Here is a 20162-nt window from a genome sequence, read left to right on the forward strand (position 1 = left end):
ATGAATTACAATAGATTTGTCAGACAGGATTTTCCTTTCAGGAAACCATGCTGGCTTTGGCCTATGTTGTCACATGCCTCCAGGTACTCCGTAATCTCATCCCTAGCAATCGATTCCAACTGCTTCTCAACCACTGATGTCAGGTTAACAGGCCTATAGTTTCCTTTCTGCTGCCTCCCACCCTTCTTAAATAAAGAAGTAACATTTGCCATTTTTCAGTCATCTGGTACCATGCCAGAATCTATCAGTTCTTGAAAGATCATCGTTAATGCCTCCGCAATCTCTCCAGCTACTTCCTTCAGAACCCGAGGTGCATTCCATCAGGTCCGGGAGATTTATCCACCCTCAGACTATTAAGCTTCCTGAGCACCTTCTCAGTCGTAATTTTCACTGCACAAATTTCACTTCCCTGACACTCTTGAATGTCCGGTACACTGCAGACGTCTTCCACTGTGAAGACTGATGTAAAATACGCATTCAGTTCCTCTGCCATCCTGCATCTCTCATTACAATATCTCTGGCCTAATTTTGTATTGGACCTATATCTACCCTCGACTCTCTTTTACCCTTTATATACTTAAAAAAGCTTTTAGTATCCTCTTTGGTATTAGTCACCAGCTTCCTTTCATAGTTAATCTTTTCCTTCCTAATAACCTTCTTAGTTTCCTTATGCAAGTTTTTAAAAGCTTCCTAATCCTTTATCTTCCCACTAGCTCTGGCTTCCTTGTATGCCCTCTCTTTTGCTTTTACTTAGGCTCTGACTTCACTTGTCAGCCACAGTAGTGTCCTTCTTCCCTTTGAAAATTTCTCCTTATTTGGAATATATCTGTCTTGCACTTCTCACATTTTTCACAGAAACCCCAGCAATTGCTGCTCTGTTGTCCTTCCTTCAATTGTCCATTTCCAATCAACTTTGGCCAGTTCCCCTCCCATGCCATTGTAATTTCCTTCATTCCACTGAAATATTGACACATTTGGATTTTATATTTTCCCTCTCAAATTTCAATGTGAACTTGATCATATTCTGATCACTGTTCCCTAAAGGTTCCTTAACCTTAAGCTCTCTTATCACCTCTGGATATTGCCAGTATTAATTCCTTTATTATTTCTAAACATTATCAAATTCTGCTATTCTTGTTTGCAAATGTTATATTGATCTTTAAAATCTGACAGTTTAATCTGGAAGCAAAGTAGACCACTTTTAATTCTCACTGACACTTACATCCAAAAGCATTATGAACCTCTAAGTATAATTTTACAAGATGTAGAAAGATAACTTGATCCTCCATCCTCTGTCACCAGCCTTATAGTTCCCTTACCCTGCACTGTTTCTTTCTACGTCTTACTCAAGATCCACAGACTTGAATGTCCACTTCAGCCCATTGTTTCTGCCTGAACCTGTGTTCACATACATCAACTCACATGGTTTAATTTGTTCCCACCTACATCTGTGACACTTCACATGCTTTCAATCTCATCAATCACTTTAAATTCCCTATCTCTGATCACCTCCTTTTCACTATGGTTGGCTTGTCCCTATACACTTATATCCCCCATCATGCAGGTCTAAAAGCTCTTTGTTTCTTTCTGGATAATAGACCTAACCAGTTTCTCTCCACCATCACTTTCCTCCATCTGGTGAACTAGTTCTCACCCTCAACAACTTCTCTTTCTGCTCCTCCCACTTTCTCCAAACCCAAGGCATAGCCATGGACCCCAACTATACCTGTGTTCTCGCACCTATGTGGCACAGTCCATGTACCAAGCCTAAACTATTAAGGCTCCCCATTTATTTTTACAGTAAATCAATGACTGCATTGGTGCTGTTTACCTACATCAGTACTGAGTTTGTTAATTTTATCACCATTGCCTCCACCTTGTACCCTGCTCTCAAATCTACTTGGCCCATCTCTGGTAGCTCTCTCACCTTTCTCAATCTCTCTATCGCCATCTTTTGAGACAGACTGTCTACTACTATCTTTTAAAAAGATGCTGACTTTCCCAGCTATCTTGACTCTACCTCTTCCCACTCTGTCACTTGTAAAACTGCAATTCTTTTTCTCAGTTCCTTTGACTCTGCTGCATCTGTCATCAGGATGGGGCTTTCTATTCCACAACATCTGAGATGCCCTCCTCCTCCAAAGAATTGGGTTTCCCCTCCCTCTACCATTGATGCTGCCCTCACCCGCACCTCCTTCATTTCCCATCTTCCCGCCACCATAAAAGAGATAGAGATTCCCCTGTGCTTACATACCCACCCCATGAGCTTCTGCATCCAGCACATCATTCTTCGCAACTTCCCCTATATTCAACAGGATCCTACCACCAAGCACATTTTACCTTCTCCTCCCACTCTTTGCTCAGATCGTTCTCAATGTGACTTCCTTAACCACTCATCCCTCGCCACTCATCTCTCTCCTGGCATTTACCCCTGCAAGTGGGATAAGTGCTATACTTGACCCTATACCTCCTCCCTCACCACCATTCAGGGCCTCAAATAGAGCTTCCAGGTGAGGTGACACTTCACCCTGTGAGTCTGCAGGGGGTATCTATTGTATCTGGTCTTCGCAGTGTGGCCTCCTTTAAATCAGAGTGACCTGATGTAGATTGTAGGTCCATTTTGTCTAGCATCTTCATTCCACCTGTCACAAAAGGTGAGAATTCCAGTGGCCTCTCATTTTAATTGGACCTTCCATTACCATTCTGACATGTCAGTCAATGGCCTCCTCTTCTGTCTCATGTTGCCATCCTCAGGTTGGAGGAGTAACACCTCAGATTCTGTCTGGGTAGCCTCCAACTTGAAGGCTTGAACATCAAATTTCTGGTAATTTATCTCACCTTTCCCTTCTCTTTATCTATTCCCCATTCTGGCTTCTTTCTTACCCCTTCTCTTATCCTCACCTGCCCAACACCTTGCTCTGGTGCCCTTCCTTCTTCCCTTTCTCCCATGGTCCTTTGTCCTCTGCTATCCTATCCCTGCTTAAGCTGTTAACATCTTCCACCTATCGCCACTCAGCTTCTCACTTAATCCTTCCTCCTCCGCCCACCCATCTTCCCCCTCATCTGGTTTGACCAATCACCTGCCAGCTTGTACTCCTTCCCCAACCACTCACCTTCTTATTCTGTCTTCTTTCTCCTTCCTTTCTAGTCCTGAGGAATTGTCTCAATCTAAAATGTTGACTGCTCATTCCTTCCCAAAGATACTGCCCATCTTGCTGAGTTCCTCCAGCATTTTGTGTGTATTGCTCTGGATTTCCAGCATCTGCAGAGCCTCTTGCATTTAGAAAAATAACTTACTAGATTGTTCTAATTTCGTTCATTTATGGATAGAATGTGGGCATTACTGTAGGGTCAAGGTTTGATGCCCAAACTTAATAACTCTTGAGAACGTTGTTGTGAGACACTTTCTGAAGAAATGAAATTCTGATAAATTGTTAGAAAATTCCAGAATTTTGACTCAATGACAGTTAAGCACTATATAGATTAAATTGTTTTGCTGATAATTCACAGGACTGGGCAAATGATTCAGAAACAGAAATTCAAGTCACACCATGGCATTTGGGGAATTTAAATTCAGTTCACTAAATAATCTGGAATAAAAATCCAACATGAATAATTGTAACTGTGGAACAACAAAATTGTAAAAACCCATGTGGAACATTATGGTGACTTTAAGAAAAGAAATTGGTAATCCTTAGTCAGTAAAATATTTTTGTGGCTCTACATTGAAAGTTATACCCTTAACCTGTAATGCTGTGCAAGCCACTCAGTCTTACTGAACTGCTACTGCTGAATAAATTAATTGCAAATTTTCCATTATTCACAAGAACCCTTAGGAGTCTCTAATATATCGCTGATTGGGCTTTTGTTTATTTTTTTATTGATGGATTTTTGCAATAAAAATCCCTTTGTTTTTAACGGCTCTTACAGGTAAGGGATCTCAACAAATAACAATTGTCATCCTGCTTTGTACTTTTTAAGCTAAGTGCAATTTTTATCCTTATTTATTTTAAGTTTACCGAGGGAAATTGTAATATTCCCAATGCCCAGGGACCTTGCTGTCCAGCTATAGTGTGTACCAAGTTAGCTCTAGAGGCTTTTGAATTTTAATGATGTTGGAGATATTGTGTGTCCTTCAGCTTGTTAAACTGACATGGTTGCTCCATAAATCATAATACCTGTGTATGATAAAATCAATACAAAAATGCCAACTCAGCGTAAACCCTTAAGTATTTTTTCTCTTGCAAGGATCTAACAGTTTAAACTTCCAATCAAAACAGACTGGATCAGAAAACGTATTAATTTTTATTGTCAAAGAAGCAAACATTCTCAGCCAAACTTCAAAAAAGGATTGAATTTTGATGTTTGCTTTTGTGATCCAGTTATTCAAGCTGAAATGTTAGCTAAAACTTGTGAATTTTTGTCCTCAAGGGTTAATAATTGTTCATCCATTAGGATTGTTGTGAATAATTGAAGGTATTTAGAATGTTTTTTTGTGACTTGTATGTACTGATCCACAAATTAGGTGACTAAAGCTAGATTGTCTCCCTCCCATGAAACATCTCTGTGTTTAACCTCAATTTGAATATTAGAAGTGACCAGCAACAATTGGGATGGAAGTATCTTTGAATGTATATCTGCTGTCCAAGCTCAGTAACCTCATTGCAATTTATATTCCTGAATTTATTCAGGTTTATGACTGAAGCTGCTCGCCGTGAGCGGGAACAAATGAGAAAAAGACATCAGGCCAAATTAACACCAGCTCTTTCTAGTCCTGTGGGAAGAGGAGGCATGCCTGTATCACCTCACCCTGGCAATGGGACCTCAGCGTTTCCAGGCACACCACCAGTTACACCATCATCTTCCGCCTGCAGTGGAACTCCAACTGGTAGGTTCAATTAATCAAGAAATTGTGCAGTAGCTTGATGACAAACAGCCTGGTTTGAGAATTTTGTAGAATGCAAATTGCCACAACATGTACTACAAACATTTTAAATTGTGTTTATGCAGGATATTTTTTTAAATGGAACATAGTGAAGCCACAAATATTGTAAATTCACCAGAATATATGGATATACAGAGCAGAACATATTTTTAATTTCACTAAATTCTGTTCACCATAAATGATGGTAGATTTGTTTGACCAAATAACTTGAGGTGGGCATTCCCTCCATGAGTGATAGCCAAGAATACTGGTAGAACTGTAATGATTATGGGACATGGAAATTCAAAGTAAATAATAGAAATAAAGTGTTTTTTTTAGTTGAACCAAAAGCAGAGGAAATAACAATTATAACTTCCAATCTTAAAAAAACATTTTTGCTTTTTTGTGGTAAAGTTGGTAAAATGGAGATGAGAACAGGGAGACCAAAACCTTGAAACTCAAACACAAAACTGCAGTGCTGGAAATCAAAAATAAATGTTAGAAATACTCAGCAGCTTAGGCTGTATCTGTGGGAAGAGCAGCCAAGTTAACATTTTGGACTGAAGACCTTTCAAAAGAACTGGGAAGGAGAGATTAAGAAGATTATTTTCTCTCCTTCCCAATTCTGACAAAGGGTCTTTTAACTCTTCCACTGATGAGAACACAGCTTTTGCAAAAGATTAATTTTATGGAGGATCTTAAAGGAGAATGAGATGGAAGGCTTTAGGGAGAAAATTTAAAGAATGGCAATTCGTTTGACAACTAGTTGAATAACAGGCTGAAATTCGGACAAATAGTTTGGAGCTGGAACAGAAGTGGAAATCAGAAAGATCACAGACTTAAGATTAAGACTTTCAAATGAGAGGTAATTATAACGAGGAGGAAGTGGGAGAATATTGAGGTATAAAGTGTGAAGTACCAAAAAAACTGACAAAAATGAAATTATTATTGACTTTAGTTGTAGCATATTTTAAAAATTGCAATAATACAATGAGACTGAGTTTATACACAGTATGCTGGTCTTGACTTGCATTGGCATAGTTCTTAAACTAATTGGAATTATGGAAGTTTTATCACATTGAGCTTTCTTGTTTTTGCTGAATGCAGATATAATTTCCACTTGTTCATCCACTATTTACTGAATGTTATGAAAACAACTTGGCAGCTAATACATTGCTTGTGTATGACAGATATTCCTTTAGGATTCTTTGAGTTATATTGGTCACGGTAGCTTTTATTTTGTGATGCATTTTTTGTTAAGTGTTGAGAAAAATGCTTGACATTTATTTGATCTGCAGTATTCTAGTTTTAAACTTGCAAGTCATAAGCTTTAAGGAGAATCAATGCAAATTTAGGCTTTCTTCCTCCATAAAAAATACATTTGTGAATGTGTAGCTAGTTATTTGAAGAATGTAATATAAGCTCAAGATATTAACCATCCAAGTAAAGTGCAGAACATTCAGATTCTCGGCATATTTGATAGATCACGGTGCGCCTTCCTTGATTGATCACAACAGCTAAAGAATGAAAGCAACATCTTAATAAACTGGTTTTATATAATGTGATCATTAAAGCAGACCATTTTGATTCAGCACAAGGTTATGCTTATGATGTTGGCATAGAGGGAGGTGAATTGTGCAGGACAGATGCGAGCATTGGAGGTGACCTGGTTTAATAAGGTTGTAATCAGATCACCATGCCAAATGCTACAGCTTTAGTTGCTTGCACGCATAGCCTCACACAAGTTACTGTAGGTTTTGAATTTTCTGTACAATGACATTTCTGATACTAATATATGTGATCTTTAATTGAATAGTTTGTTAATAAGCCAGTTTTGTTTTAGAAGTTATATTGCATAAAATATTCTAGTTGAAAATATGGCACCAACATAACCTTATTAAAATTGTCATAATTACGATTTTAGATTTCTGATAGTTGAAAGAAGTCTTGTTTACATTCTCAATAGCTAGATTTTGCCAAACAACTTCAAGCTGAAATATTTGGGCTCCCAGTTTCATGTACAATTCATGGCATGTATCTTGTTGCACAGCTGTGCTGCACATTAGAGAAGGCAAATTAACATTTGAATGTCTTCTGAAGTGGATGCTAATTGCCGACTGTTAATTACTGTCATTAAATAGGCTGCTAAGAGGTGCAACAAAGCATCAGACTCATGATCTTGTTGTTTGAAAATGATCTCCATCCAATGAAAAACATGTCACTTACAGAAAATGTAAATGCAAAATTTGCTGATGCAGTTGAAATTTCACCATCAGTAGCCTTATTGTGACGGAAACATTCTTGACACTCCTTCAGTGTTTAGAGTCTGAAAATAATGAGTATCAATGTTCTATCATCAGAATATGCAAAGCTGAAGCAGGAAAATGTGAGCAGACATTTTCCACAATTACTGGATGGAACATGATGATTGAGTTTCATATTTGGTTGGTGTTGAAAACAAGAGTTTGCTAGGTTGGCAATAGACTATAATGTCATCTACAAAAATTTAAGTTATTTTACGGTTTTTAACAATACTGTTTACAGATTGTATTATAATGTTAAACAGAATGGTGCCATTGTTTATACAAATGATAATGCAGATGCTGGAAATTTTAAGCAACAATGTTGGAGGAACTCAGCAATTCCAATACTGACTGACCTGCTGAGTTCATTCAGCATTTTGTGTGTATAGTTGCATTGTTTCTCTATTTTCAATTGATCCTTTTACATAAAGCAATTACCTTGATAGATTTTGTTTATATGTTACTTCTTTGCTTCCGATTTATCTGATAATATAATCTAAAGTGTAGATAGCGTCATAATTTGCAGATCACCTCTCTGTTGTTACAAAATAGCAATGTTACAAAATTTCACGTTTGTGGTTTTCCAAGGGTGAAGTAAGATACCATTTTGTATTCATTGAACATTTTGCTTCTGACAAATTTCCTTTTTCAGTGAAAAATGGAAATGTCTATATTTGCTATTTATTCATGTTGTTTTACTTTTTCTCTCATTTTGTTTGTACATCACTGATATTTTTCACATATGTTCGTGTGCGTACATGTGGGTATATGTGTGTGCACATGTGCTGCTTGTTGAATCTTTTCTCCTGCTTCAGTTGCTTGGTTAGTGTGCTGCTAGTTGAAATGATTCATGGTCCTGACAGATGTCTGGTACAGCTGGATGTGTCCTTGATCATCCCAAAAGTCTGGATGGCACTGTCATTCACCATTGCCTAAATTATCCCTGTATTGACTGTAGAACCCTCCGTGACAGAACTGTAATGGCTAATTACCCAGGATGCCTTTGGCAGTTCAAAACATTAGTGCATTTGCTAAAGGTATTTGGAAAGTTGAAATGAATGATTTTTATTTATTATGATTTCAAAGGGAAAGTGAAATGGGCAAAAATATTGTTTTAAGCAATTCATCTGAATATGAATCCATTTTAACAAAGAACCTTTGTTGTGTGTGTGTGTCTTTTTTTAACTGAAACTTCAGGCAGTGAATTAGATGAAGAAGAAATTGAATGTGAAGATTCCGACAGTGATGAATCATGGACAACAGAAAGTGCTATTAGCTCCGAGACTATTCTAAGCTCAATGTGCTTGAATGGGGACGACGAGAAGCCATTTGCTTGTCCTGTACCTGGCTGTAAAAAGAGGTACAAGGTATGTATTGTGTCCAGCCAACAAGCTGTCCTTGAAGATGTCAATAAAAATGCACTTGAACAGAAGGTGGTGCCTTTCTATTTACACCGCTGGACAACAAAAAGTAGATTACAAGATCAATGATTTCATCTCTCTGAAGTTTACAAATTAATAAGCTTTTGTGCACAGTGTTGCTATGAATCATAAATGTGTATTAGAATGAGGTTTTGGAGAGGGAATAGAGGGTACAAAATCCCATTCTGACTGTTAGTGAAGATGATGAGTTCCCTAGAGGCCAGACAAACCATAGTGGGAACAGCTTTTCACACAAAGAATACAGTAATTTGCCACATCCTGTCCAGGTCCTGTTTGAATGTCAGTCCTGTCTTAATTACCAGTATAACAAAGCTATTCAATGTTATTCTGAAATCTTTCTGGCTCCATGTCTGATGCACGAGAGCCATCCAGCTGAATTGCTCAAACATCATTATTGAAAGAGCTTGCAGACTTGGCAGATTAATAGTCTTTGGAAAGCCTGGTACGGTGGAAGGAACAACAAATAGAGGGTAATAGTTTAGACGGAAGCCGAAACCAGATCATCAGTAGGGGAAAATGCAAGGCAAACTTGCTCCATGATGAGCTGATGAATGGTGCTAAGTCTAATTACAGAGTTTTAAAATTAAACTAAAGTTTTGATTTTGATAGACTAATGTAACTAAACTACAGTTGTTAAGCTTATAAATTTGTTAGAAATCAATTATACAGCTATATTTCAAACATCTAACTTTCCCAGCCACAATTTAAATTTTTGTCGTCTGAATGCTGAATTAAATTTTAGCAAATTTGTTACCACTTTATGGGTATAGATGTGTGAGGTAGATCACCTGAAAATTAAAATTTAACTTTAGATATCTTCCATGTTAATAACCTGTTCCTTGGATCACCGTTTCAGTTGTTTTTCTTCTTTGTTTAATGGGATGGTGGCTGACTTTCAAGTGGTGGCAGTTCTTACTAAATGCTGCATCTGCACACTTCTCTGCTGTTAATATTAGTTTGCATTTTGGTTTTATGAACATCAAATTGAAAGTATCTCTGGCATGAAGAAAAGCCTACAATAAGTATAGGAATGATATTAATGTACACAATTTGCTGCAAAACTAGATTTGTTTGTATTTGTTTCTAAAGCATTACTCAATAAAGCAGCAACATGTAATTTAGTATACAGTATTAAGCAAATTTTGTCATGTGCTGCTTCTGAAAGATTAGAATACACCAATATTTTCTCTTAATTACTTTGACAACAAACAACTTTTTGGAAAAAAAAACCCAACATCGGATATGTTCTTTGCATACAGATTCTATAATCAAAATTAATATATTTTGTACTTTCATTTTTTCTTTCCTGTCCGAAAATTTCTTGTCAGCTCCACTAACAACTATCATTATCTTAATTTAAATTGTAGAATGTCTCTATTATTAAATATCAAACTCGTATTTAACTTTAGATGTGGGTAAAGACAGAAAATATAACCATTTGGAACTCAGAAGGTTTGTGTTTGAATGTAGCAGCCCTGGGGTTTTCTGGAGTATTGAGTGCAGCTTCAGTATCGTCGTTGTGAACATATTCTGTTGAGGTAAACAATATCAATAGTGAATTATATCATTTCCGCTCAAAGTGTTCTGCTCATGCTTAAAACTTAATTGCAGTAGAATCCACTACAAAGTTCACCTCTAAATATTTCCTACTAGGTACCTCCTCTGTATGTTTTGCAGTCCTTTCGTAGTGAAGGAATCATTTACTTTCTGCAACTTTCTAGTTGCATAAAAAAATCTGATTTTTGAAGTTCAAAGTTCAGAAATCCATTATTGGATATTTAGGATCTTTTAAAAAATTTGTACCATTTGATTTCTGACATTTTGTCTTTTTGACAGAAACGGCTTACTTTTTTGATGTTACTAGTGACAAAATCACTAATCTCTTGTCTATTTATAAAAGTGTGTGTGTGTACTGGGGTGGTGGTGGGAGGGTGGAAGGCAAAACCACCACAAGGTTTCATTAATTTGTTAATTGGAATGCCTTTTTGACGGCAGAGAAACTTAATCCATTTGTCTGGTTCCTGGACAATATAATTGTTAAAAGGTGCTTAGAATTCCAAGTATTCCATGGCAATTGGAGGCACAGCTTAGCCCACCCACAACTAGAGTTAAATCTATCAGAAACCTGTACGGTAGAGTTGACAGGGTTACTGCTCGTTAAGTATATCAAACACAAAACATATCTGTGGTGAATGAAACAAGATTTAGTTGAGGAAAATAATGAATGAAAATCCAAAGACTAAACTGATTTAACATGAAAACCATTATAAAACAGGTCAAAATTCAGAATAAGTTTCCTCTTTAATAAGATGTCTAGCATTTTTTCCTGCAAACTTGGTTTTGCTGTTCATTATGAGATTGGAAAATTATTACTCCATTTTGTAATGGGAGAACTGATGGAGGATATTTCAAAATGGAAAGAAAAGAATGCAAATATCAGTTTTGCATTCTTGTTAGTGCAGATATAGAAAGGTGCATTGTCTCAGGCTAATTAAAAACAGTATTAAAGCTAATGCTAATTAACTTTGTTATACCAACAGGTTTAAGGTAAATTGATTTTGTGAAGCTTATTTATTGTAATTTGTAAGTTTAAAATAACTACTGAGTTGGGTTGCTTTAATAGGAATTTTCTGATGTCTCTCATTGATAATGTTACTAATTTAGTGAGATATTTCAAATACTCATGCCTAAAATGTACTCAAGAGTAGAATTTAATGCTCTTTGTTGGCATTTGTACTGTGTGGAAGAGGTAAACAAATTTTAACTTGCTGGTATTTTTAAATGATCTCCAGTTCAGTGTAAAGGGTAATGGATTAAAAAATACAAAGTGGCAATGTTAATCAAATTCATCTTAAGTCTACAGTATGTAATTATGCAAATTATATTAAATAATTTTCACTGATAGCAATATCCAAACAATGTTTTCAGAAAATTTTAATCATTCTTCACTTCTGTTAGAATGTTAATGGAATCAAGTACCATGCCAAGAATGGCCACCGCACTCAAACCCGTGTCCGGAAACCTTTCAAGTGCCGCTGTGGGAAAAGTTACAAAACTGCTCATGGGCTTCGTCACCATACCATCACCTTTCATCCACCAGTGTCAGTTGATATGCTTAGAAAGATGCAGTTGTGAGGCAATTCCCCCGTACCTGACTGAACTGCTAATTGCATACTCAGTTTTCTGCTAACAGGGGTGAGTGAAGAGATTGAATTTTCTCTCAAAACTAATTGTTACAAATCTTGAAAAAAGTTGCTCTTTATTCTTTATTTTTAAATGAACTTTCTGTCTAAAATAAACACTTTATTAGTTACAAAGTTGTGTTCCCATAATGGCATCAAATGTTGCTACAAATTAGATACAATATTTTAAATATTAATTTTGAGTTCCAGGGATACTATTTTAATTAATGATTATTGCTTCTAAAAGCACTTCTCTATTCCTTTATTGAGCTTCAATATTCAATTGTAGGTTACATCTTAAAATTGCCAATACAATAAGTTTATTTTTTATATTGCAAAATGTTTTTAAAGATGCCATTGGTAGTACAAAAAGGTGCTGCTATACTTTAGATCTCGATGTTAGAATCCTGGGATCTAAATAAAGGCAAGCTTGATTTATCATTATCATTTATAGAGTATTTTGATGGGGAATCATCCTAACCGATCCTTCTGTCATATACCACTAGATTGAATGTCATGCTGTGCCAGATTTGTTTTCAAGTGGGGGATGCAATCCTTGTACTATGTAATAAAAATTTCTCTGGATCAATTCATGAGAACTTGACAGTTGTTTCAAAGTTTCCACTAGACCAAATTAATCTTTATCTTGAAGAAAAAATATATTTAAAAATTTCTAAATTTAAATTTGAAATGTAATTAAATAGAATCAATTAATGTTAGAATCTAAGATCGAAAGTACTTGATCTAGAATTCTAACAAAAGAAGTCACGTTGATGGTTTTTGTCATGAAAATAGGAAACTGACCACACTAGTTAGGTTGTTTATAAAGATGAGTAAAACTAAAAGCATTGTTCCCAGGTTAAAAGATACTTAATTTCTTGAGACATGTGTTGGCCTTTAGTGTGCTAAATCAGTGTGTGTGTAATTAAAGCAGCATGTGCACCATATGCTTATAAATAAGGTTTGCCTGTTTACAACTAAATAATGTACTCTTGCATTAAAAGAAATTCTGTTGTCAGCAAGTTAAGTTATGGCAATTTGGTTACTTATTGGACGCCTGCCTAAAATATAATCCTGACCTAGTTCTGCTATAATGCAGTATCAGCACTTTGGAAGTTTTAAAAGATTATGTCTGTGGTTCAGAAAATATGAAAATGTCATATTTTATTTTAGATAATTAATCTTGACCCTGGCAACCTTTTTTTCGTTCAGTTTTACCTTATTTAAAAAAGAAAGACTAAGTTTCAGATTGGTAAAGCTGGACACCCAGTTCTCTTTAGTATAATGTCGTTTTACAAGTATTAATATTACATGTCAGTGCTTAAAATTTGATCAATGGTGAAATTTCATTGGGGCATTTGAGAAGAGTCAATCTGCTACGTACTAGTAAGAATTTTGGATGGAATAATCACTGCCTAAAGATCAGAAGATGTCTATTTACTGCCACCCCTCCCCCCATTTCATGTTTTCAAATTGAGAAGAGTATAACAGTTTAGATTCAGTACTTTTATGGTTACAATGAGTGTGACTCTGTGTTAGTTAATAGCGACTATATTTATCTTCTGGCTTTCTTCCTATACTGGGAAAGGTATTCACAACCGCCGTAAAGTGCTCCTAACAATGTTACAGACATTTGTCAAAACTCACCCATAGGGGGTAGCAGAGGTCAAAAGACAGTCAAAAGCTGGCTTTGAAGCAGTTCTGAATAGATTTTGTCTTCAGCAGCTTCTTTCACTGAAAGTAGAAAGTCAAACTTCATTACAATTCCCTGTTTTTAACTCAATCTGGATCGAGGCAACAATATTAGATTCACTCTCTTTGAAGTGCAACTGTACTTGGTCTTTAATGTAGATATGCAACAATTTATTATTTTTAATCAGAATGTGAACAATATTTTAAAAATGAGGCCTCCTATCATAAATATTAAATAATGAGATGACTTTGTTATATACTAGCAATACAGACAGAGTTTTCTGATTCCTCATCAATCACTGAGAAGTTCTTATTGCAAAGAACTTGCTTGGGATCAATTATTCAAATTTAAGCTAAAATTAATTTTTTTATCTTAGAAAATATAGATCTTTAATAAAGCCTATTCTGAAATTGGGAAAAGGTGCAGTCAGGTGAAACGCTATAGTTGAACAAAAAGCTTATTAATTCTGTCAGCTTTAAAATGTACATATCTTTGGCATATATATTTTGTATAATTTAGTCCTATTAAAATTTCAACTTTAATTCTTCTCCCAGAATAAACTGGCTCCTCCAAAGAGTAAAATGATTAGAAGGGCCTGAAGTACCTGAATATGAAAGTCTGCCTATGATGTATTGAGCAACAGATGGCTGAAAACTGCAGGACTTCCAAATTTATAGCTGCCAAAATCACCATAAAATGTTGTCCAAATTGGCACTCAGCTAAATTCCCAGTTTATCTACTAAATAGCAAAGATTTGAAAATTTACAAGGAATAAGATTTATGACATTCATATTTAAATTAACCAGATATCTTGAGTATTGTTTTCTTGTTCCACTGAACTGCTTACCAGTTGCATTTAATCTCAAGCAATTATCCATTTTACTGATTGGTCAAATAGAAAGCAACCAGAGGACCAACATCACATGGAACAATACATTAAAATTCAGATAAATAATTTTAATGACATTAAGGTTCTGAATTGAAAACACTATTTATTTCTCAGAAAGGTTCCTTTTATTTGAAAGGTCCTTAATCAAATGCATTGTGCTTTGGTTTCGAAATACACTTTAGAAAGTCTTTGCCACACTCATCTTTCTCACTTAATCTCTCTCATTCATTTGCTTCACTTTCCTCATGTAATCATTTCACCACAAAATTAATGGTTATGGCACAAGGTATGAGTTTTTATGTCACTTTCCAGTGATTAAAAATAAGTTGGTTTTTTTTGTAGGGATGGAAAGACTTGGATAATATAATTTAAATATATTTAAATATAATTTAAATATAATCAAAATAATGAAATTAAAATCTGTTCATCTCCAGGATTTTATTTGGTTAAATCAGAAATTACAATGGCAGGTCCCGTAATCATAACAAAATAAATTCACTGAATTGGCATTGTACTTTTCAGAAAAAAAATATTATTCTCAAGTCACATTACATATTCTCAGTAATTAACAGTAGACAAAATGTATGAAGTGCAAGATGGCTGTCTTATATTTTTGCAATTCAAGGAGAAATTGCAGGCCTGCCCATGTCTGTCAAGAAGTATAGTTAATGGTTTAGCTTGATGACCTTTCATCAGACTATTTAACTGAGCATTTGAGTTTTAAAATGACTAAAATAATTGTACTTGATGCTGAAACTGCCAAACTTTATTATTTAGAAGTGCTATAAGTTTTAGTCCAGATTCGTTTTCCTTCGGTATTTGAATGCTCTTTGCTGTTTTCAAAGGTTTTTATTCACTTTGATCTTCTGCATTTGTGATCAAATAGAAATTGAAAGTATGACAGAACCAATGAATATTTATTAAGGCAAAAATATTAATCCAAGCTAGAGGTTTTGTCTTATAGTTTTTATGTGGCTTAATGAGTAATTAGTGGTCTGGACTAATAATAAAAAGGAAGTTGAAATGGCATTGTAAAGTTTTAAGAATTTGGTTTGAATCTGGAACACACTGCTATCTGGTAATATGACGAAGCTGTTGGACTGTTGTAAAATTTCTATCATCGTAATGTCCATTTAGGGAAGGAAGTCTGTCATTTTTAACTAGTCCCATACCAACATAGTTGACTTTTAACAGAAAATTTGAAATGGGAAAATCACTGTTATACCACCATAAAGGAAAAACTAAAACTGAATTTTTCTCATCTAGTATTGCTAAAACATCTTTGTGACACAAAGATCACCAGTTTAGGGAAACAGCAGGGCACAACTCTAGGGCAAAATGACTTGACAATAAATGGCAGCTTTGGTAGCAAGAATGACTTTTTTTTTAAACAGCACTGAGATATTTAAAGATTGATTAAAATTATACCTCTATTTCTGCAATATCTTTGCCGATGTGGTGTATTTAGACTATTACTTTATTTAAAGTAATTTGAAATATGCAAATTTCCTAGCCTAATGCCGATTACAAATATGCTAAACTATGTTTGGCTGGGAAATAAATATTTTACTTGCTTGGTTGTTACAATGCTTAGTGGAATGATTTCACAAATGATTTTATATTTCCTTATGACAAGGAAGGAGACTATTTAACTCATTGAGTGTATGCCCACTCTCAGAGCATTCCCATTAGTCCCCATTCCCCCATTTATTTTCCTGTGTGCTATTCTTCCTTGCACTTCAATCAACTCCCCCAACTCTCTTATCACCCATCTGCACTGAGCTGTAACTTCTGCTATCAATTAACCTACCTGTACACTGGGATGTAGGAGGAAACTGGGGTTCCTGGAAGCAAACCCTCATAACAAAGGCAGAATTGAACTCGGGTTGCTGGAGTTACAGTGGCATGCAAAAGTTTGGGCACCCCGGTCAAAATTTCTGTTACTGTGAATAGTTAAGTGAGTAGAAGCTGAACTGTTCTCCGAAAGACATAAAGTTAAAGATGAAACATTCTTTTCAAAATTTTAAGTAAGATTAGTGTATTATTTTTGTTTTGTACAATTTTAGAGTGGGGAAAAAAGGAAAGGAGCACCATGCAGAAGTTTGGGCATCCCAAGAGATTTGAGCTCTTGGATAACTTTTACCAAGGTCTCAGACCTTAACAAGCTTGTTAGAGCTATGGCTTGTTCACAATCATTGTTAGGAAAGGCCAGGTGATGCAAATTTCAAAGCTTTATAAATATCCCGACTCCTCAAACCTTGTCCCAACTATCAGTAGACATGGGCTCCTCTAAGCAGCTGCCTAGCTCTCTGAAAATTAAAATAATTGATGTCCACAAAGCAGGAGAAGACTATAAGAAAATAGCAAAGCATTTTCAGTTAACCATTTCCTCAGTTCGTAATGTGATTAAGAAATGGCAGTTAACAGGAATGGAGGAGGTCAAGCTGAGGTCTGGAAGACCAAGAAAACTTTCCAAGAGAACTGCTCGTAGGATTGCTAGAAAGGAAAATCAAAACCCCTGTTTGACTGCAAAAGACCTTCAGGAAGATTTAGCAGACTCTGGAGTGGTGGTGCACTGTTCTACTGTGCAGTGACACCTGAACAAATATGACATTTAAGGAAGAGTTATCAGAAGAAAACCGTTCCTGCATCCTCACCACAAAATGCAGCATCAGAAGTTTGCAAAGGAAACACCTAAACAAGCCTGATGCATTTTGAAAACAAGTCTTGTGGACTGATGAAGTTAAAATAGAACTTTTTGGCCGCAATGAGCAAAGGTATGTTTGGAGAAAAAGGGGTGCAGAATTTCATGAAAAGAACACCTCTCCAACTGTTGAGCATGGGGGGGTGGATCGATCATGCTTTGGGTTTTTGTTGCAGCCAGTGGCATGCACTGGTAGAGGAAATAATGAATTCACTTAAATACCAGCAAATTCTGGAAGCAAACATCACACCATCTGTAAAAAAGCTGAAGATAAAAAGAGGATGGCTTCTACAGCAGGATAATGATCCTAAACACACCTCAAAATCCACAATGGACTACCTCAAGAGGAGCAAGCTGACAGTTTTGCCATGGCCCTCACAGTCCCCCAACCTAAACATCATCGAAGATCTGTGGATAGACCTCAAAAGAGCAGTGCATGCAAGACGGCCCAAGACCTTTTGGAAATCAGGTCATCTTTTACTCACTTAGCTATTCACAGTAACAGAAATTTTGACTAGGGGTGCCCAAACTTTTGCATGGCATGTATATGGCAGTAGCCTTAACTGTTGTGCCACTACACCAGCCTGTATTGCCATGTCACTGTACACATCCATTTATGAATTGAGATAAACTCTCTAGATACCATTTTGAACCCATAGCACCAAGTTATTTATTTTTATTTAATAGGATTAACTGCATGTATAAATAGTATATGTAACCCCCAGGTTTGGTAGACTGCGTTAGTCTAGGGAAAGACACTCTCTGGCCCGCCAAACTTGTGAAATCTCGTTTGTGTGGATGCTGCGTGATGTTTTCCCGTTACAAAACAGTACCATGAAATAACGTACAGTACACCGCATGCAATTAAATCATTTAGTTTTATAATTCTTAATTTTAGAGGATTAGTAAAGAAAACAAAAAGAAAAGGGCCCGTTTTAATGAAACAGACTAATGTGCATGTTGGAACTCATGACCTTCCTGTCCGTTCGTTCGCTATCATTTTCCCACAGGTGTAGTCGACTCCCGACCCCACTTCACATCCACTCAGTCCTGTAGGCTGTGACCTCTCCATTCTGGCCTCTTCTCTCTCCATCTTCCACCGAACAAAAGCCTGCGAAACCCTCACTCAGGCACACAGGAAGAAAACCACTCCTCTCAGTGGACGCCGCACATTCCAAAGCCCCCATTATCTCTAGTCATAGCCCAAACACACTGCTGCTACAGAAACCATTACATTAGCTGTGAAACCTTTCCCAGGGCGTTGCATATGTAATTCCTACATTTTTCATGTTCTGTCAGCTTAAGTATAATTTTAGGGGAGCAGGATGGCACCAATGACTTGGGTGTGATGGAGGTGGCATTGAATTTCCATGAGTGATAAAATCACTCCTGAAACTTTGCAAGAAGCCATTCCAACTCTGAAAGAATAACATAAATACTGAAGCTACATTTAGGAGAAACATTACAGACAGTTGCTTTGGAGGTAAATGATTCAGTCCAATGTGATGAACTTCATTTCATTGCATTAATCACCGCCAAACAAACATTACAACACTACAGTCATTTACACCCAATCGTATAGTATCTAACATATTTTTACTACCGAGGCACCTGTCATGATACAGTTGACCCTGACATCATACTGAGGCAGGAATAGTTTAAGAGGATGCCAAACTGCAGGCATCACCGAAATGTGCTAAAAAATCTAGAGCATACCTCAATGGCATATCACAGTCTTAAACCACATATGAAAAGAAAGTGGATGTGGAGACAAATATACAGAACATGGATGTAATTTCATATTTCAAAGTTCCATAGCATCTTATTGGATTACTCTTGCTTCATTTAACAGCTGGTATTTGTGCCAATAACAGAGGAGGTGCTTCCAATGAAATATCAAGTTAAAATACAAAAAAAAACTGTATTGTGACCCCCCCCCCCAGGAAAGATTACATACTTTACTCAAAATTAATTAGACCAATGATTATTTATTGTTTTAATGACTTGGGCATTGGAAACATTTGAAAAGTGATTAAAGTGTCAATTTTAATTTTCTAATAGCACTAAATGGGTCACTCCAAAAATAAATAATCCCAATTCAAATGTATCCTTATCTTCCTGCACCAGAAACAATCGTTTATAGTTGTAAAACTATAATATTGATGTGTTTCGTTCTTGATGACCATATATTATCGATACCAGCATCATTTTTAATTGCTTGTTAAATTACATTTTATTACACAATTGCATTTGTGTATAGCTTTTGTATACCTTTAATTTGGTAATTTGCTTGCCTAGTTCATAAATTTCAAGTCTGAAATTTGGGTTAAGTCTAGTTAAGCTTGCATTTATACAGGCTATAAACATTCTAAATAAAATTTGATTAGGTAAGTAGCAGTTCCAATTTTGCTGTGGGTCCTTGGGACAAAACTGCCAGTTAGTACCAATTTGAGCCAAATTATAACTAGTCCAACTTGGTGGCTGTAAGGATCATTGACAAAGTGAATTTTCACTTGGCATCTGGATTATGATGAACTTGACCTGACAATTAATGTTGACAAGGAGTTAAAACCATCCATTCCATAACTTAGAGTAAAATCAGACCTATACATTAATCAGAATAACACATACAAAATGGCAAGAGGAACTTGGTAGGTCAAGCAGCACCTATGGAGGGAAATAAACAGTTGATGTTTTGGGCCAAGACCCTTCAGGATAGGAAAAGAATGGAGCAGAAGCCAGAATAAGAAGATGGGGAAGGGGGAAGGGGGAAGAGTACAAGCTGGTAGGTGAGACGAGGTGAGGGAGAAGGTGTGTGGGTGGGGGATGTGAAAAGCTGAGGGGTGACAGGCAGAAGAGGTAAAGGGAGGGAGGTGGAGTGCCCACAGGGAAGTGATTGGCAGTTCACAAGAGTGGGTGAGGATAAAGGGTGAGAGGCCACTAAAATGGCATGAAACACAAAAAGGGGTGGGAAAGAACAGAGGGGACTAGTAACCGGAAGTTGGAGATGTTCGTACCATGCTAT

General features: G+C 36.3%; 1 protein-coding gene across 2 annotated transcripts in view; it reads left to right on the plus strand.

Annotated features, from left to right (window-relative positions):
- The window catches only part of LOC132392603 (juxtaposed with another zinc finger protein 1-like), a 296048-nt gene that overhangs the window by 155259 nt on the left and 120627 nt on the right, over positions 1-20162 (plus strand). Inside the window, exons 3-5 of one of the 2 annotated variants that reach the window (XR_009511591.1) lie at positions 4692-4888; positions 8425-8594; positions 11628-11864. Coding sequence is in view for 1 of the 2 variants with exons in the window: in XM_059966707.1 (XP_059822690.1) it covers positions 4692-4888; positions 8425-8594; positions 11628-11804 (544 nt within the window). In the remaining variant the exon portion in view is untranslated. Of the gene's footprint in view, positions 1-4691; positions 4889-8424; positions 8595-11627; positions 13427-20162 lie in introns of those variants that run through there. The other variant, XM_059966707.1, reaches the window with a different exon arrangement.

The sequence above is a fragment of the Hypanus sabinus genome, chromosome 4 (genome assembly GCF_030144855.1).
Source record: "Hypanus sabinus isolate sHypSab1 chromosome 4, sHypSab1.hap1, whole genome shotgun sequence".
Taxonomy (NCBI): Eukaryota; Metazoa; Chordata; class Chondrichthyes; order Myliobatiformes; family Dasyatidae; genus Hypanus; species Hypanus sabinus.